Source organism: Micrasema longulum, unplaced genomic scaffold, assembly GCF_059751315.1.
Source record: "Micrasema longulum isolate JH-2025_06_02 unplaced genomic scaffold, ASM5975131v1 h1tg000962l, whole genome shotgun sequence".
In the NCBI taxonomy this organism is placed as follows: domain Eukaryota; kingdom Metazoa; phylum Arthropoda; class Insecta; order Trichoptera; family Brachycentridae; genus Micrasema; species Micrasema longulum.
The window spans coordinates 185,805-206,940 of NW_028278153.1; the positions used below are offsets into that span (position 1 = coordinate 185,805).

Sequence of the window (21,136 nt, forward strand, 5' to 3'; positions counted from 1 at the left end):
TCTTGCTTTATAACTAATTTATTTTTTGAACAGTTTTAATTTTAAGTTACGAAATATTCTACCCCGTTCCTTCATATATAATTTTTACTAAATTATTTTGAATTACATGATTTTTCATAAAAAATATGCTGGATTATGTAAATAAGTAAGTAAGTAAGTAAGTAATTTCAGTAAATAATTTCACTATATTAGGCCATCATTTTCGAGGAAATTTCGTTTCAAGATTACATAATTAAAATTTAACATGAAATAAATATGGATGTTTGAACACATGAAAAGCGTAGTAAATCTTACAGTGCGTTGAGTGATCAATAAAACCAGCCTCACGAGTCATAAAACCTTTAGGTGGGTTCTTTTGTAAGGTGTTCATCATTTTCGCGAAAAAATAGTTTATATTTATAACGAATGTTTTTACCACTTTTTAAGTTATCGGTACTTAGTATTCAAACATAAATATTATAGAATTTGTTTTATTGTCCGCAATGGTTTTTTAAACAAATTAGTATTTAAAAGAGTTTCAAGTTTCTGTTGATTGGTAGATTTTTTTTTCTATAATTAACATTTTAAAATTTTCTTCCAGTTTCCTCGTAATGCCAAACCTCGCACGTCGAGTGTCTGGTCTTCCAAGTCATCTTTGAGCACCGGATTTAGGTATACGGGCGGCCATATTGTCAACACTTCTCCCACTCCTTCTCCGGATAGCGGAAGAACTTATATTTTCCAAGGATTGTTAGGTACTCATTGCTCCAGTAAATGCATAAATTGAGTCTTGGTGTACAATGACTAAATTTAATATTTCAATGAATTAAGAAAAAAACCATTACGCTTTGAACTATTCGAAACACTAAAATAAAATTCTTTATTTTCAGGTAAAGAGAGATCTACTTTATGGGACCAAATGCAATTTTGGGAAGATGCATTTTTAGATGCAGTTAGTCAAGAAAGAGATATGATTGGAATGGATCAAGTACGTTAAAAAATTAGAAAATAAAGTATTTAGATATTATTACGTATCTTAAGTTCGTTAACATTCCCCTTTCCGCACCTACAAGTTGATAGAGTACTACATTGGCAAAATAAATGCATCAGATTTTGATTTTCTGGTGTATGAAAGCTACTTGATTAGTCCCACACCTCAGGTGCCAGGCCGGAAGCAATGAAATATTGCAGTTTAAAAAACCTTTTAAATCAATCGCCCACTCTGCCAGGAATCGAATCCAGGACCTTGAGAACGGTAGCCGAACACACCAAATACTTTTTCACAACGAGACGAATTTATTTCCACTCAATTTTAATATTCAGGATTTTTACTATTAGAGTAGCCGTTGAGTCGAAAACACTTATCAAGGGTTTTGATTCTATTTCACACACATCCTGGCAGATAAATGAACATTTGAATAAATAAAATAAACAAATCAATATAATTCTCTGTTTTGTTTCTAGGGTCCCGGGGAAATGATGGAGAGATATAAATGCTTGAGTGACACCGAAAGGAAGCGATTAGAACATGAAGAAGATAGGTTGTTATCGACAGCATTGTACAACCTGTCTGCATCCCTCGTTATGCTTGGATGTGAACCATCTCATATAAGAAATAAAGTCAGGAGGTTATTGGCTAAAAGCCACATCGGCTTGGTGTACAGTCAAGAGGTTAATCAACTCCTTGACCAAATCGGAAACCTGGTAATTGATCAGATTAAAAATCCAATTTTAGTGCTAATGAAATATGAACACAGTGCATAAAGAATACTTCAATGCGGAGCGAAGAAATGAATAACCAAAGTCTTTGATTATAATATAGATACTCTTATAACCAATACCATGAACGTCTATAATATCAGTCACCATCTTCAAATGACAAACAAAAATACAGAAAATAAATATTTCAGTAATCACTTGCAATAAAATTTGTTGATCTGTGCCTGTAACATATTTTATTAACAAATAATTTTTCATTTTGGCCAATATAAGTTATAAAAGCGGGACATTTAGGTATTTTTGAGAAATGTCCATGCAATATCACGATTTTTCAGTGGTGTTTTGTAATTATAGTGAGTTGAAAAAAGGAAAAAAATGTACATAACACTGCCTACTTTTTTAAAAACACTGCCTCGTTTTTTGGATTAACCTTCATTTTAAACTGGACGATTGACTTATTAAATTAAGATAATTTTAAATTCGTATACAAGGCAATAACTTTGTGGTAATACATTAAATAATTGGAATCAGCAAATCGGGTTTTGGTTCCGTGTCTAGTATGCTGGACTCATTGATCAGAGGTCCAAGGTTCGAACCCCACTCTATCCCTCTTGATTTCCAACTCGTTGAAAATTCCCCAAACATTGAAAAAAATGAGCGAATTTATTATAAGAATAAAAGCTTTTTATTTTTTTTAAATACATTAATTTATAAAAAAATAACCACTTAATATTTGTTTTCTTACCGTCCGGTTTTGAAGCTACACAAGCTTATTTGTTAAAGTTTACTTTATAGCTAAGTAAAATATTGTAAAACATACATACATAATATATCTATCTAAGATGACTATTTTATTTACCTTTCAACTCAGTAGCTGTGTTTTATGAATAATACCTACGAAATCCTATTTCTCACCCAAATTTCATCGTATTTGTCACAGATGACATTTTTATAATCTGATATCGCAATAAACCAGTGTATCGATATTATAATGATAAATAAACAAACAGATTCTTTACTGTATTTTTATAAAAAAATTTCAGCATGGTAATGATATAGATCTAAAACCACTGGGTTCAAGATTGCTCCATCGTCAATCATTTACTGTTCACCAAGGTACTGATGCTACTGGAGAACTGAGGTTTATGGAGGTCAGAGATGACGGTCTTGTATTAAGAACAACTCAAGGTATGCGTAATATGTATATTTGCTACATATTTTTCTGCACATGTCGTTTAAACAAGAAATGTAAATTATTTGAATACATTTATAGGTTCGATTGTTGAGCGCTGGTGGTACGAACGTTTGGTGAATATGACGTATAGCCCTAAGATCAAAGTGTTGTGTTTATGGAGGCGAAATGGCGGCCAAACACAACTTCACAAGTATTACACGCGGAAGGTATGCCCATATTAACACAATTTTATGACGTAATTTTTAAAGATCAATCGAAAAATTCTCAGTACTTAATTTAAAAAAAAAAAATCCTTTTTGTTAGTTTTCCTATTTTTGTAATTAATATTTTTAAAGAAAAACAGAGTAGATAAGTAAAGGGTCATTTAACAAGAGTAATTGAATTAATGAACTTTAAACATAAAATATAAAATAAATTTTATTTAACATAAAACGGATATATTTATATCATGTTAAATAATATTTGATGTTTAAAAGATAATGTCGGTCAAATGTCCACGATAGAGTTGTTTAATCCGATATCCATTTTTTATTAGTTATCTCATTAGATGAGCAAAGTAGGGTAAAAAAATTAACTACCCTGGCAACTCTCCCGAAATGTTCATTTTGTTTCTTCAACAATCTGACAGATGGAAAAATAATAAAATTTTTAAGTAATGCATTTTTTACATACACATTCATTTGCTAATTACAAATGAAATGTGATTGCATCCGGTTTCTTTGAGATCTTGTCAGTATTTCTACACTTTCAAAGGACACAACACGGCATAGTTGAATTAAAATCAGGAGCGTAATCGAAACGTCAAAACTTGTCCAGGATTCTACTTCTATTTCACAAACAGAGCTGCATTCTTCACCCGCCCGGACACAGACAGAAGTCTAATTTATAAACATGTTTTTTTAATGCCAATATTTCCTCGTTATTCACAGTGCAAGGCGTTGTATTACTGTATAAAAGAAGCCATGGAGCGGGGCGGCGGAGGAGGGGTGGGGGCCGAGCTCGGGGGGGAGTTCCCCATCCAGGACTGCACTACGGGAGAAGGGGGCCTTATACAAGTTTGTATGGAGGGAGTCGGCCTACTATTCCAACATAGCAAGGTAGGTACCCTCCTTTCCGGATTTCTTTAATTATGAATGTTGTGATTTTTATACTACCTTATCCATTATTATAATATTTTATTGAGTAGTAAACCCTCAGTATGTAAATTATCAAATTATCGTCAGCAGACCCCTATTTAGTTATTTCAGACAATATTATTTTGCATTGAATCGGGTCGTGGACCCCTGATAGCGTCGCGTCTTACGTATGAGATGACCGAAATTCAGACTTGATTCCCATTTTCTGGCACGTTTATTTACGGCTATTAGAAATATTTCAATAAATCATTAAACGCAAACATAAATTTTTTTAAATTTGTTTTTTTTTTAAATTATTAATGAGTATCAAATAGATATCTTCTTCTAGGTGTTGCTATCCCGATTTAAAATAATCCAATTTCATTTTCAAAAACATTAAAGTCATCGCAATTTTTTACAAATAAAGTTTAAAAGCATCCTTAATTTTTAAACATCAGTACCTGGCATTAAAACATACATAATACATAAATATGGATTCGCGTTATGATTAGCCGAACTCAAAGTCACAAGGAAATCGCAAATAAACTATTGCAGGTATACAGATCTTTTAACGCCAATTTACAGTGGTAGGTAATTATCATCGGCAGCAGGTGGGTTTCTAGCTCGATTCTCATGATTTTTCTTAACGTACGCAAAATTGCATCGGGAAACATACGAGACAATGACATAACAGGCACCAAAAATGCTGACATAAATAAATATAATACCAGACACGACAACATAACAACGTTAAAAAAGTAAGAACAGATGCGGGACAGTGAAAAATTCTGTGCAATGGACAAACACTATATACAAAGACTTACTTGACTAACTAAATTATGTTGGGTAGAAATTTGAAATAATCATTTAAAAATGACTACACTAATCAGACGAGACAGAAAATGACTTGATCTTGTAATGTGCATAGGTAACCTTAATGAGTTTCTAAAATTGTAAATAAATAAAACATAAGAAGAGAGGATTCTGCAAATTGCTTGGTATTTGGAAGCAGTTTAAAGTACTTAAAGTGAATTATTAACCTACCAATAAAACCATATTTACGCTGCTTTTTTATGTTAAATATACTGAGGGTTTTTTTAAATTCGTACAAACTAATTGATATTTCATTTCTCACATTTATTCTGCGAGTATTCAATTTAAAGCTTTCTTTTCTTGTGATTGCTTTGATGATCAATTGCTTCAAAACTGTGTTTGCCATTTATTTTACATAATTTATGCCATATATTGGTTCTCAGGTCTCTCTTTGAATATGATTTATTTACCGGAACAAAATTATAAATGTATATGCGATTTAATTTTACATCACAAAGTATATCTTAAAAGCCTCCATTTTTTATCTAATGTCCATTTTGGACAAAATCTTCCTTTACACAAGTGAAACAAATTTTACCCTCTATACGTATTTTATGAATGTTTTCAATAACACATACAATATTCTCAACATTTCTTAGATTCAATTGTCCATTTTAGATAATGCAAGATGATTATTGTTAGGGAATGACAGTTGAAATGTTGATGTTTGTTTCATATTAATACTAATTATATACCCTTTTATATTAAGTAGTTGTTGATTATGATATAAGTATACACATAGTAGATGTTTATTTTTAAATGATAATATCTAAAAAATAATCAAAGAATATTCTTATAATCACAAAAATACATCAAAAATCTTAAAAACATATGGGCCACTTCTGTTTAAAACATTTATTGAAGAATATGGCAGCATTGAATAATTACAAATAATGGTGGCTTTTTGGTCAGTATTCGCTTGTTTTCTCTTAAAACCAATATAAGCTTGTGTTTTATTTGATAAAATTCAACATTTGAAACAAATAATTATAGTAATGGTTCCAACAAAATATAACGAGAAATAATAATAATGGTGTCTCTAATATTAACTGAATATAGGGCATATGACAAATTAAATCTCATAAATTTTGCACATCAAGCATTGTTAAAAGGTTTGAGTATCAGTTTTTGTTATATCAATTAATTTCCTTGCATATCAACATATGATTTGAACAAAATATCGTATCGGGTATTTTCTATTTGATTGGTGATTTAAAGATATCTCGGATATAGTTTGTAGCAAGGACCACTCAAAATTTCCTTCCTCTAGTTTTAAATTCTGAATGGAAGTAAAGTATGTTTCACACGGTGAACATTGTGATGCATTCTGTCTATTTCCTCATCTGAACATGACTTATATTTGGTCCCCCCCGCTCGCATTTTGCTTGCAACCTCTGTAATCATTGTTTATTATATCCTTTGAGTTCTGATTTCGATTTCATAATCTTAATTGTAAGTTTGATATTTTATATAATATGATATGATTGAAATAACTTTCAGAAGTAAGAATATGATATAAAGTAAACCGTCTCTCACTGAGGAATAGTCATTTCCTGGTTTCAGTGTTTTGCATGCTGCTATCTGTTGGCCTTCTATATTTTTCTATATTTGCATAATACATCAGTTCAATTTATCCGATGATTCAATTTTTTACATCTTGAAACGAGATATTTATCCTTATTTCCGGACTCTAGTTCCTATAACTATCGAGTGAGAGTAATTTACTCTTTTCTGGCAGATTGAATCTTTAGTCGCGTTTACTATGTCTCGAGTGAGCTTTTTCATTCCCTTCCGATTGGAATCGGCGATCGGTGATCGCATTCCACGTTAGAATGGAAAAGCTCTGCCAGAAGCTTCGGAACTTTTGAGATGGTCCTTGTGTGTGGTACAAGTGAAGTAGGACGTATCCCACACCGGCCGCAGCGCCAGCGGCCGCACTTAACTAATATATATTTTGTTTTGTTTCCCTTTGTCCGGACTCCCGTCGACCGTCGACCGTCGACCTCTCCGCGCAGGACTACGAGGTACAGAGTTCCCTTGGTTCTCATATCTGTCCGCTACACACACTTGTCATTTCATCACGTCGTTAGACTGACATACTTAGCAACTGACTGTTTAGAGTAGAGGGCTTACCTGTAGTTTGAGGCTTTCGAATCATTTTGATCTTTTAGCATCTTTTTAGTTATGATTTTTTCACAACTTACCCTCACACAGAAAATTGTTGAATTTTTGTATGTTATTTTTGTTTTCGAAAAACCCATTTTAGCGCTGTTATATTATTTGGATAAGTGATTTGGTTTACAAAACTGTTTGACGGCCATCATGCAGACAGTTACGCATGCCACCGAATAGACGGTTACGACTTAGCGAAGCCATCGCAATCTCCATCTCGAGTGTCAACTTGTTCCTTTCCACACAGTCGGTACTCTCACACAGGCTACCTAGCGCAACGTCACATTGTCACATTAGAGCAGACCATCTCTCAAGTTTCATGGCGCAACTCTGGCCGGGCCGAGTAAGCCATGGTTGCTGTAGCTGCTGTAGCCGCTGCCGTAGCCGCTGTCGTAGCCGCTGTCGTAGCCGCTGTCGTAGCCGGTGTCGTAGCCGCTGGCCGCCGCCGCCTGCCGCCGCACCCCGCCCGCCCGCCCCCCGCATGCCCTGTCGCTCTACCAGCTTATACACTCACACGAACAATGAACCGTTGTACTCGTAGTTGGCACAGTATCAGATTTGCATGCCCCGTAGGAATATTACCTCTGTATGGGATGTGATGTGATGTCGCCTCCGATCGCTTAGTGCTTGGTCATGGCGGGTGATGTAGACGCATAGATGATTCGCAATATCAATTTCACGATTGCGTTTCAAATATTAGTCTAGTATTGCATAGGTAGTAAAAGTACGGATTTTCTTGAAACATAAACAAACCTTATTTTGACTGAACTTTTCCCCAAAAAAACTAATTGAATTAACTTAACGTTTTTGTGTTTAATGTTCTCTCATTCTCTCTTTAAACATTTAACTGGTCACCATTCGAGTTATATATTACAACTAACATAATACATGTGATATTGTTATGAATATTTAATTACTAATGTGTTGTATCTGTTACAGTTTTTTGTTCGACTTGATCATATAAGGAAGTGCTTTACACAAGGAGGAATATTTATTTTGGAAGAATTTAGTAAGTTACATTTACAAATTTAATTATAATGCAAGTGCTAATTCGATATTTTGTATGCAATAAAAAGAGGAAAGATAATTTTTTTCTTTATATCAATTTGGTTGTATTTAAAAATAAAAAAACGAATTTATTGATTTAGAATAATAAATTAACTTGGCCGTCTTTTCTTTAAACAAAAGAAGTTTACACATTCTGTTGATGGATTAAAAATACGCATGTAAAAATTATTACATTTTAAAAGTGAAAAGTCTGTGCAATATTTATTGTTCATTGGCGAGACTACATATAAAAGTTGTTTTTTTTTTATTTAAATTCTTATTTTTACAATAATTCCTTAACACCTAATTTATACTACCAAAGTGTCTGAGTTAATGACCTCACTATGCTGAGCATTACTCTGTTTTTTATTAAATACATTAAATTTTATTTAACAAAAGAGACAGAAGAATGAAATCGGATTTAGTGTTTTCGTACAATACAATAAACAATTATTTTTACGTTTCTGATTAAATAAAATGCATTAGCTTCAATGTGCCGTACAAGACAATGCCACGTTATATATAGATTTGATGTACTCTCTTAAGAACGAACATACTAGTGGTTATTGAATTGTTTGACTCGAACTAAATTTAATGTTTTTTGCAAATTTATCAAAGTTATGTTTATATTAGTCATTTTGTATAAAAACTAGCTTATAGTGTCTTCATAATATTATTTTTTAATGTATTAAGTATCACCATAACTGACGTATTTTAAAATCCTCCAGGGTGTAAAGAAATGAGAAAATAAAACCTGTTTTTTAAAAATATTTACTGAAACATTGACTACTTTTTTTGGGAAATCAGGACGTTTGATTGTTTATCTAAACAACATATTTCATAAAACCGCAAAGTTCAATGCATTATTATTTACAGATCCCAAAACACGTCAGGTTACCCAAAGAAAATACAGATCTTCCATGGTAAGTACACACTTATTTTTATTAGCACGCGTGTTTTATTGAGTGTACTTTTAAATGTTAAGCTTATAAAGCCTGATTGATTAGCTTTTTAACATGTTTAATTTGTTTTAAATAATCCAAAAAATGAAATAATAAATTACAATAAAGTATTGAATTCAAAAATAAATTTAACCCTTTAAGTGGTGTAATATATATTTAAAGACTGCCCTTTACTCACAAGTGCTTTAGAATATTTTGTACCTAACAGAACAATACTGCATACTACATTTTATTTGCCAATACCTAGGACATACTCAAGGAAAAACAACTTTTTCTTTAGATCATGTCATTAATATAATACTGTTCTCTCCGGTCACGCAGACATTTTTCATCTCTCCTTTATGAAATATAGAAGATTCCTTATAGACAGTGCACCCGTTCAATTATACGATGTCAGTTATCATGTATGTATGTTCATTATTATATTTGTACCTTTTAAATTATTTTTATTTAACTGTATTTTTTCTTATTCTTTAAATTTATTTTATTTCTATTTATTTTATTTTTATTACTAAACAATATATACATTTTTGTATTATTATTTTTTTTTTTATATCCAAGTTTTGAGTGCTTACCATTTATCAATTTTTAAATTGCTTTTATTTTGATACCTTAGCTTACATCACCGTGGAAAATTTATATTTTAGTTTATATATATTCTTATTTTCTGTATTCCATATATGTAAAACTATTGTTTTTTCCTCAGTAAATAAAAATAAAAGAAAATCTTATAAATGTTTTTACCATTAAATTAAAAAAAAATAACACATAAAAAAATTTGTTTGGCATAACATTTTTTTTTGCATGTCTTAATTTTTTAGTCAATCTTAGCCAAGGATCTTCTATTATATTTCTGCTCTACTTTCATAAAAAAATCATGTAAAATAATGAAAAACCTTCAGAAGATACATAAATTGTAAAATAAATCGCCGCATGTATTCTTACTACGATTCCTAGGATCGAGTGTTTTCGATATACACCTACAGTGACAGTAAAATCGATAAAACTCAATTTAACTAAAATATGCATCTAGAAAAATAGATTTACTGATTAAATGTTTTTTGTTGACCTATGGAATATTTTTTGCAATAATATTGTTTATTTTATTTTATGTTTGCCTGTAAAGAATTGTTTCATCTTTTTTTATTTTGCATGTTTTCTAGGCCTGCGAAATCTCTAAGACCCTTCATAGATTTTTCTCCATTAAATTAATGCACACATTGAATGATGGAATACTTCTAGAAAGTTTGTAACTGTAGATATTAGATCACCTTCGATGGTTCACTACACGCATCTGTATCTGTTCATTGTAAGCATTTTAGTTGGTCATTTTATTTACATTATATAGTTATTACCTTTTTAATCCCACCCGTGACCACGGGGCAATTATCGGCCTAACTGCATATTGGTAATGCTTCGATGCGTTATCCGTTCGGAATGTTTCGGAATCCACCCGAAGTGGCTTCGTAAATAGCAGACGTGCCGGATAGAGATATCCTGAAGTGTAACCCCTCCTCGAATAATAACCGAAACGAAGTAAATTATTTTGTAAGGCATTTATGGCATAACCGAGATACTACACTGAAAACGGGAATATTTATGTTGAGTGACATTAGCAGGCGTTACTCGGGGTCGATTTTGTGGTTTTATGAAATTAAATAGTGCTGATTTATAACGAGCGCTCTGGTGATTCTGAAACATCTCGAACGGGAGACTTTTTTTTTAGTGATACCAAAACACCCCGAATGGATAACGCGTTGAATATTTACGAATATACGGTTCCACTGGTATGTGCGAAAAATCCCACGAAGCTGATCATCATCCTTAAATTTTTCATATGCATTTTAAGTTCAATATTACTTATTAAATTTGCGTGTTTCAATTTTTTTTTATCTATCTACTGATATTTTGAAAACTAGCCAATCTAACGTAATTTACCATATATTTACTGTAATTTAAATAAAATACAAATCACTGTTTTTTGTGGATAAAAATTCTTGGGATTTCTCGCTCATTCTATGTAGAGTAGGCTGGATTGAAAAAGGTAAAGAACCTTACAGACAACCTGTTTAAATTGGACGGTCAGGCTTGATTTAGTTAAAATCGGAAAAATATGTAGATTGGCCCATTTAATACGTATCTTGCAAATCCACAAGACACGGTAAAATTCAAATGAATTGAGATGAACGAATTTTTTTAATTGGCTCTAGTATTGTCAATATATTTCTACTTTTGTTTTATGAACTAGCTATAAAAATCCAGAATAAATAAAATTAAAATAAATGAAATAAAATATATATATTATTATTTACTTATTTGGTGGCTACTGTCAGGTAAACATTAAATGAAAGGAAATGGAGTGGAGATAAGTGAGTCTCACCGTGTAATTATAATGTGTTTACCTGCCACTAAAAAAATGATTATATTTATATCGTAAATAACGTTCAACGATTTTGGATTTTTACCATCGTATAAAAAGACTCTCATCTAACTTTGTAATGTATGAAAATTGGGCTGACATTTGTCTGATTAAATCAGGTTGTCTAATGAAAATTGTAATAAGTTGTTTCAAATTAAATATTATTTGATAAATGTTTGTACTTTTGTAATGTATGCTTAATTAATATTATTTTCAAATATATCAACAAGTTAGTGTTTTCAAGAACAATTATAGTCATAATTATATTTTAAATATTTTTAAGGAAGGAGTAAAATGTAAAATACCTTAACTCATATAATGTTTCAAGATATTTGATTTTTATCTTATACTTTGGTAGGTGTTTTTGAAAGTAAATGAAACTGAAGTTTACCATTTGTAGTGACAGTAATGTACTATCAAAAACAAATATTCCAAGATTTCAATTTAAATTGAAAAAATACATGATACTCACCTTATCCAAAACCTACGTACAATAGAAAATAGTTTTTTTTGGAATATAATATCTAATTTAAAGGAACTTGTTTAGAAAATAAAACAAACTCCCTCGCTATTTACGCTCACGAGTTTTTACTGTATTAGAGAGAGAAAGAAACATTTTTTAAATTTACGTGTCTACCTATACATACTATATGTATTTTTATTCTTTATCTTGTATACCAATTTTGGAAATAAATAAAAAGGTCATATTTGTTTTTAAAAAATATAAAAGGAAATAACATTGCAATAAATAAGCAAATAATTTTTTTTTTAAATGCTTAAAAAAAATTTTCTATCCACAATAAACATATAAATAAAACGTATTACTTAGAATTATGTTTATAGGTAGATTTACTTTGCACATCAAAACACATTTAAAAAAAATTTAAATCTTAAAGTAGGGCACACATATCATACATATTGTTATGTGTGTTCTAATAATAACATTACAAATATATTTAATTTATAAATTGTTTATCACATATATCTTGACCATTATTTGAAAAACCCTATCCGCAAATATGTGGTCGTCATTAAAAATATGTGTTCAATTTATATAAATATACCATAGGATAATAAGCATGTAATTAGTTAGTTATATAAAACAATGAAATTGTTTTCAGGCGGAACAGATATGCTATGCAGTGTTATGCGTTTTCTCATATTTAGCTGCTGGCCAAGAGCAGAAAAAGCAAATCCTTCAACAGGCAGCAAGAAGGCCTTCTAACGCCCAAGACTTACCTCCTGCAGAGGAGGTCCACCCCACAGTGGATGCCAAGCCACAGAAACAGACTGCGAGAAGGGCGCCAGAAACAGACATAGGTAAAAGCACCCCACCTATTAAGGCGCAAGAAAGGGAGATCGAGAGGGCAAACGTAGAGGAAAGTAAAGTTGTGGTTGGGTCCACTCCTCCCCCGAGGCATCCACCGCCCCCTCTCATACCTCCGCGGCAGAATTCTCAAGGGGGGCTCGTGGGCAGCCCCCCGGCCATACCCCCTCGTCGCGCGCAGCCCCCTGGGCCTAGCCCCATAGGAAGACATAACACAATGCCAGATCCCCAGGAATATAGGTGAGTTTTATTTCTTTCTTGATACTTCTGCGACGTTTCACTTTTCTTCTTACTGACTGGGCAATTCAGTAGGACTGACATAATAATTACTAACATGCAGAATACATAAACTATTATTAATTATAAACAAAGATCGAGTTTAGATAATTAAGTCTCACCGTGTAATTATAATGTGTTTACCTTTCATTAAATAAATAAATAAATTTTATTATAGGTAATACAATAAATATTTATAATATAACAGATATTTAAATTGTCGGCCTCGTGGTGTAATGTTCAGCAGAAATTGGAGCACGAATGCAGTGTCCTAAGGATAAGGAAATGTTCTATTTTATTTTATAAAGTAATTTAATAATAATACACACTTTAAAACCTTTTCCTCACTAAGCATCCAAAAATTACACATGATCTGAACGGGGGGACCAAACGACCCCAGCACCTACTTGTAAAGCGTCACGAGAATAAAAATTTGTGAAGTGTTTATGATCGTGCAATAATTTATTCATATTTTCACGTACACATATTTGACTAATTCGTGTATTTTATTTATTTTTGTAAGATTACCGAATGCTAATGTGTATAAAGTGAAATCGACCCTTATATTATTTACGTCTTTTTTTGTTTTAATATAAAACGATTTGAAAATTCAAAAACAAAAACAAGAAAATGCCTCTTTCTGTTATTTTCACGATTACAAAAAAAATAAGGCATATAGCTTTAATAATACTAGAGTTATTGAATTAAAATCGGTCTATACGGGATTCGTGTCATCCATTTCGGTCCGGCTAGGTTAAAAACAATTTGTAGATGTTTGTTCGATAAAATTCCTCATCCATAGGTATATTATTATTTCTTCAATTACAGAATTTTACAAAACAGATAGAAATATATTTGTTTGTTATATATATGTTGATTTTAGTATTTCGGCGGTATTTAAATTGGTAAAATAAACGGATTTTTTTCACAAATGTTTATGTTCGTACAGCCTGTCCAATCCTACTTGTATTAATTTTTAATATGCATTTTTTTTAGTTGTATTCAATATACTCATTATGTAATGAAAACTATGTTTTTATAACGATGACACTCGCGTATTTGAATTTAAAAATGACTAATTTTTTAGCGCTTTTGGACAAAGAACCCAAGTGAGTCCAAACTCCCAAACTCAGTCTCCGGAGAAACCCGCGGAAGGTCCCCCGCGGAGAATGGCTCGCCAGGGCTCCATCTCGGGCCCCTACGCCGGCCCCAACCCCTTCGTGACTCCCCAGCGGACTGCCGAGTTCGTCATCCCACAGCGTCACGCCTCCCTCTCCCGCCAGTCCTCGCAGGACCCGTCAGGCTCCCCGCCCAGGAGACGCTGACTAGGGCGGCAATCATTGCCGTTCATCTTCGGAAACGGCGAAACTAAAAATTGCGTAGGTCCCTCATGCATACCATGGAAAATGAAATGATTATTAAAATATTATTTGGTAACTATTTGTAATTTTCATAATTATTTATCAATTTGCTCTACGTAAGGATTACTATTAAAATGGAGCGGGATCGTTTTTCTTACAAATAATGTAAGTTGATCAGTCTTTCGTTTTGGGTCCCAGTCTCGGAACAATAAAAATCGTACAAATCGAACCAGGGACCTCAAGCGTGAAAGGCAAATGCGTCAATCACTACACAACGAGGTGGAGTTATTTTCACTCGATTTCCTTCTTCAGCATTTGAACCAGAGAGTAGCTATCGAATCAAATGCACTCTTCAAGGGTTCTGGTTCTATTTTACATACTGAACTGAGTTATCTGCAAATTTAAATGTTAATCTGCCCAAACACAAATTTTTTTTCCCATAAATGGACAATTTCATTTCTGGCGGTTATTATTTTTATTGTTGTTTTGGTTGATTTTAAGAAATCGCTCAAAAAAATCTAAGACATTATGCAGTATCCAATTAGAAAAAAAACAAAGTGCATAATATGCCTACATAAAAAAAATATAGTCCATTTAAAACAAAAGCAGAATACTGAACGTTATTCAGTACATAAAGAGTTAAAACTATTCAGTGAAGCTTTGTAACTGTGTAGGCTCCCATATTTCCTTCATTCAATATGTCTCTATACTTACTGATACTGATAAAAATAATATAAAAACTGCCTCCATATAGTCTTACTTAGTGAGACAGATAATTACAAAACTTCAAAGGTGTCTGGCTTCAAAAAAGTATTCAATAAGTAGACTAGAAGATGATAAATATTTTTGCTCCAAGTTCTAAATCTTACAAAACCACCCTGCACATTTCTTTCCCTAATTATCAAAACAGCCAATTTGAAATTATTTGATACAAAAAACTATTTAATTGTTAAACCTATAATGTAAATTTATTATACCAGTTTGTCTTTTAAAAATCGGTGTTTTGCAGATACGTAATTTTAGTATAGACCTATGTATATCATTTATCAGAATAGACTATCCAATTGAAATGTTCTTAGAAAGTGGGAACTGTTATAACGATGTTTGATAAAAAGTAACATTATCAAATGTAGAATAAAACAAAAAAGTTATTAATTTTTCATAAAAGAACCTAAATTGGTTATGTATTGAAATAAATAAATGATTTCACATTGAGTAAAGGCGTTAAATAATTTTAAAATCATTAAAAGAAATAAATTCCTTATGTAAATTTTCAGGCAAAACTAGGCAAAAGAACTGAAACTAAAAAAAAAAAAAAAAAGATTTTATATATTTTTGAAGTGTTATTTTTTATCGATATTTAGATAAGTTATACTTTATTGAAGTAGCTATTTCATTTCAGAAATTCAACGCTTAAAATTAAATTTGTTTTGAAAATGAAAACCACGAATGGAAGGATTGTGCTGTAAAAGATTTTGTATTTTTGTCTGTTTCTGTAAATTAGCTTATTGTATTTTCATTGTTATGTAAGTTTGTAAATATTAATAGTGTAAACTGTATGTATGTAAATGTGTTTATAGATAGATATATGCAATATAATGATAAAAGTGAAAGTGTTTAATGTTTGTAAAAAAAGCGGTAAACATACCGATTAAAAAGTATACTACTAAAGGAATTGCAGGCATAAAATACTTTTATGGATACAGTATTATAATGTAATTACAAATGTAGTCGTTGTTAAAAAATATATTGTAATAGTGATAATACGAGGTTTATCCAGAAATTAAGTTCCTTTTGTATTTCTTACCGTCGCAGCGCTGCAATAGCTGTTTCGCGCATGCGTGGTGCTTAACCTGACGTATTAAAAATAAGTGGACGCCATCATGATTTAGTTAACTGTTGTGTGCGCTTCGTGGTGCTTGTTTGTCATGCCGATCAATTTTTTAATGCCGCCGTTTGTGAGACAAACTTTGTAATTCGTTACTTCAATGCGAAGAACATGAAACCAGTTCACATTTCACAAATCGGTGACGTGTGAGACAATTCAATGAAGCTCGTAATAATGTGCACGATGACGAACAAAGTGGGCGTCCCTTTTCATGAAGAGGATATCACCCTTTTATGAAGTAAGAATGCGCAAGCTTATAGCACACTGTGATGTGTCTAAAAAATTGCGAGAGATGAAAATAAATAGTTTCAGGTCCGAAAATTTTTCACCATTTTTTTTCCTTCTAAATATTCAGTTTCAGTGCTGCAGAACAGTGCTTATTTGGTATTTTTAATAACATATTTACGAGTAATTAACCACTATGTCTAAAGACTTTTCGGTAGGACACAATTTTTTACGAAAGGTTTATTTTACGCACTTGCATATTAAAAACATTTATTTATTACCTTTTGAGGTCACAATAAAGTATTGGGCAGGCATTTTTTCAGTTTTTTCTTTTTCAATCGAAGATCATTCATGTTAATAATGGTTTGCGTTAGATAAATCTTGGAATAACGGAACCCTCAGTTTTAATTCTAGTGTTGGGAGCGTGGGCAACTCTCTTTTTATACTTCTGATTAACAAAGTGATCTACAACAATTTGTAATCACAAAGTTGTTTTACCGGCAGGATATCACCGAATTTCAAATACGTACTTATTTTCTTTAACCTGTCAAAAGGAACTTACTTTTTTGACGTACCATATATGAATGGGAATCCAAATGTGTGATATGTACATCACGCATGGGACCACGTTTGTTACTAACTCGGGTTTTGCACCCATTCTCATTTATTTACTTGAGGAAATGTTGATCCAACCGCCTTGAATGCATATGAAACACCACTATTTAAAAGGAGACTTAATAATTTTTACGTAGAATATTGGTCACAATTATGTTCGGTGTCCTGTAGTTTGTTTGAATACATATTTGTACATTCTCGCTTTTTGGTGTTGTCGAATAACATATCCGGGAGTTCTCAAAGAAATCGTGATTGTTTATGTATAAACTTCATTAATAGATAATAGTAATGTACAAATACAAAATCCTATTAGATCTTTTGTGGACAGATGTTTAGAGTCTATTATAAAGAACTTAATTTTGTAAATGCTTAAGTAAATTTTTTATAAAAAATGTTCTTGTGGCATGAATAATATTGCGACATTTTCTGTGATCCCTTAGACGTTAGTATAAAAATTAAATAATTTATTTGCATGTTTTGATATTTATTTAAGCGTAGTGACGTTTTAACATTTTATTGTCCTGTTCACGAAATATTTTATTTGCATTGTTATTCCTACATAACATGTTTATAATGAGGAAGTTCAGTGCAATCGGAAATTTGAGCTAAAAAAATGTTTTGTTACGCGCCGTAAAAATAAGAGCATTTAATTGTAGTTTCTCAAAAATGTACGGAAAAATTAATAAAAAAACTCCGAAATCAACCAATGAAAGAGTTTTGTGATACATTTTTAGTCGTCTAACCCTCCAATCAGGACAACTCACCGTAGAGAACTTGAGACGTCTCAGGCGGAGTGATTTCAAAATTACAAAATTTTTGTGGCTTAGTTGGATAGTTCATTAACAAATAATAATAATGTAAAAAAATACTGACCTTCTTCATTGTACATATAAACTGTATCTGATAATTTTAAAGTTTTTGTTATTTTGAGTTTAAAAAAAATATTTTGAAAATATAAAAATCGAATTTTAACTCTGCAAAAATAAAGTAAAAATAAATAATAGTTATGTATTTAAACAGATTTGTAGCACCTCTTTGAAATGGGAATATGAAAAGTCATCAAAAATCATCAAAAGTAATTTATTATACGTATGAATAAACATATTTGTTGATTTATTTATAAACGCCCAGAGGGCTCTAAGAAGTTAAAGAGTACACAAAGTATTATATAAATACATACATTTACATAGACATAAAATAGAATCATAATTATTTCACTTACATGTAAATAATTATTTATAAAGAAAAAAAACGAAAAGATGAATAAAAATCCAAACAAGGAGAATTAAGGGGATGGCTATTCAATGGAAAGGATAGCTTTTTTAATTGCAACAGGAGTGGAGTGAAGCAAGCCCAACAGCGGTGCAAAGGAGGAAACACCTTTACACATTCTTTGTGAATGTGATGCTTTACATCATAAAAGGAGCCTCATCCTCATAAGGGACCATAGGTTACATATGAGGATTTAAAAGAGCTCGCCCCTACTTAACAACCCGATACTTAACGGATCTGGGCTTGGAGAGGGAGATTTAGCAAAATGAAAACTCTCGCCTTTCACACAGTAGCCAGGTTCTTTATAGACCTGGGCTTGAAGGTCGAGAACTATTCACGGGGACCCATCACAATATATCTTTACAGGTCGCAGTGACGTCAGGAGCTTGCATAGCACTGACCCCCACCACTAAGAATAAGAATAAGTCTAACAGCTCAGAAAAATTATTAGCTGTTCTGTAGATGCGTTCCAGGGGAGAATGGCGGGTGAAGTTTGACCTATTGTAGCCACACTGGATTATGTGTTGGAGTCTGGTGGTCCTTGTGGGACAAAACAGTTTATCAGGGACAGAAATTTACAAAACAAACATTTAGAAACAATATGTACAAGAAACTGAAAAAAAAAACATAAAACTCTAGCAAAAACAAACGAAGGCAATAATATAATTTTAAACAATATATTACACGATCATTATAAAAGACTTCGAGCTAACCCATGCCAATACATCTTCAATCTTCACTGTTTTAGTGGCGAAGAGATCTACGAAAAGCTGGAAGATCTATCCCAAAGGATTCCAAATTGTAAGACGAATTGACTAATTTACACATTCTGGACATTGGGGCATAAAAATAAAAGTTGTTCTTAGAATTTTTCATAAATAGCCTTTGGCGACATGGTTGGGAACATAAAAAGAAATTAATTGCAACAGAGATGAGACATCACTTACAGCATTAATTATTCTGAAAATACATATGAGATCCATATCCGTTTTACGTTAATCCAATGAAGACAGATTGATAGATTGATCTATTTCAAAATAGGAAGAGTGACTCCTTTCCAATCCGAGCAACCATGCCACGTTTCTTAGAAAACGGTATTGGACAGACTCGGTATGGTCAATATGATTTTTTTAGAATGAAGATAAAATTGAGGAAGCATATTCTAGATTAGGGTTGAACTGATTAATAAGCCTTGTAAATATCTAAACATCCATATTCCCTTTTCAAAGAGGTTCTACGTCTTTTTTTAATTACCTATACAGTCCATACACCTAGATAATTTTCCCAGAGGGTGAAATCTGCTGTTTGTTGATCAAAAATAATCGTATCTAGTATTTTTTGTAGCATTTTATATTAGTATTCAAATGATTGGGTTGATTTCATAATTTGTGGTCAGTGGACATTGCCTTGATGTTGTTTTGTCATCACTAAAAGTATTCTGTATGGAATAGCAATAAAAATGACTTATATCTATATGTATCTGCATGTATTATTCCAAATAAATTCAGTAACATAACCACAGAAAATATTGTTCTCTCGTCTGTGGTTATAACCAACAAATAATAAATATCATAGTAAGAATTTAATCCATACCAATCTAAAATATAAAAATGATACAATGAATGTTCCAAATATTATCAGAAATAGATATATTATTTTTTTAATATTATGAATCAATAAATTATATATTTTTTTTCAAAACAAATTAAAATGACAAATAATAATATTGATGTACGTATAAAGTTGCAACCCAAAATAAATTTGCTTCCAAAATATAATTGTTTTATTTTTACCAAAATTTGGAAATTATTTTCAGGCGTTTTCTAGTATGTGAAATAATTAAATCAGATGAATCTCTACACAACAATAAAGGTTTCAGCTATTTGATTTCACTAAAACCAACAGATGGAAAATTGAAAAAATATGGATGTTCAAACAAAGTCAAAATGGTGAATTTTATACCGCTGTAAAGCCACGTAACCAGCCAATGACAGGTCACATGCCCTGTAAATTGCTAGACTTCCATATTTCATTCCTTAAAATGTACTTCATCCCTGTTGTAATTCGTTAATCTTAATGACTCCTTACGGGGTGAAATCCAGTCTTTCTTTGCAAATATTTAGACACACTCAATGTATTGTAGTTTGAACATTACTTTTCTGTCACCTTTTCACAAATACCTCCCCGGTACTGTGCAAAAAAAACAACTGCACGTGCCGCAGACTAATTTTTCCCAACTAAAATAGACAGAATCGAGGTTTGGCTAACCCGATTTCTGCACCTCAAAACTGAATTGATTTGATACATTTTTCATAGAAAAAATATTAAAATAAAATTTTCTACATAGGTAAATTTTCCGTTTTACAAAATTATTTACCATATTTGTTTACCGTGCCTCCGAAATCGGCCGATAGAACAGGGCGCTTTTTTGTTTTTTTGGATGGTCCTAGCTCATGGGACTAGCGCATGGACGAAACAATTTATCAAAAAAGCATAGCAATGAAGACGCTCCAATGGTAAATATCTAGTGTGGAATCCATGAAGTATATCGAAGATTTTCTTGATATTTTCTTCAGCAATCACCGATTTTGGCCTTCCTGTTGATGGTATTATTGCAGTGCTTGTTCGGCCTCGTTTAAATTCAGCAATCCAATATTTTACCATGCAATCTGACGGAACAGACTCACCGTA

At 31.9% G+C, this 21,136-nt stretch overlaps 1 protein-coding gene across 1 annotated transcript in view; it reads left to right on the forward strand.

Moving 5' to 3' along the window:
* Rab3-GEF (Rab3 GDP-GTP exchange factor) overlaps positions 1 to 19,032 on the forward strand; it is a 49,073-nt gene extending 30,041 nt beyond the window's left edge. The window contains exons 26-35 of the mRNA XM_088232255.1: positions 581 to 734; positions 870 to 967; positions 1,444 to 1,683; positions 2,742 to 2,886; positions 2,972 to 3,099; positions 3,823 to 3,990; positions 7,993 to 8,062; positions 8,977 to 9,023; positions 12,603 to 13,048; positions 14,172 to 19,032. Of these exons, the coding sequence (XP_088088381.1) occupies positions 581 to 734; positions 870 to 967; positions 1,444 to 1,683; positions 2,742 to 2,886; positions 2,972 to 3,099; positions 3,823 to 3,990; positions 7,993 to 8,062; positions 8,977 to 9,023; positions 12,603 to 13,048; positions 14,172 to 14,409 (1,734 nt within the window). The 3' untranslated portion in view covers positions 14,410 to 19,032. The remainder of the gene's footprint in view (positions 1 to 580; positions 735 to 869; positions 968 to 1,443; positions 1,684 to 2,741; positions 2,887 to 2,971; positions 3,100 to 3,822; positions 3,991 to 7,992; positions 8,063 to 8,976; positions 9,024 to 12,602; positions 13,049 to 14,171) is intronic.
* The last annotated feature ends 2,104 nt before the right edge of the window (positions 19,033 to 21,136 follow it).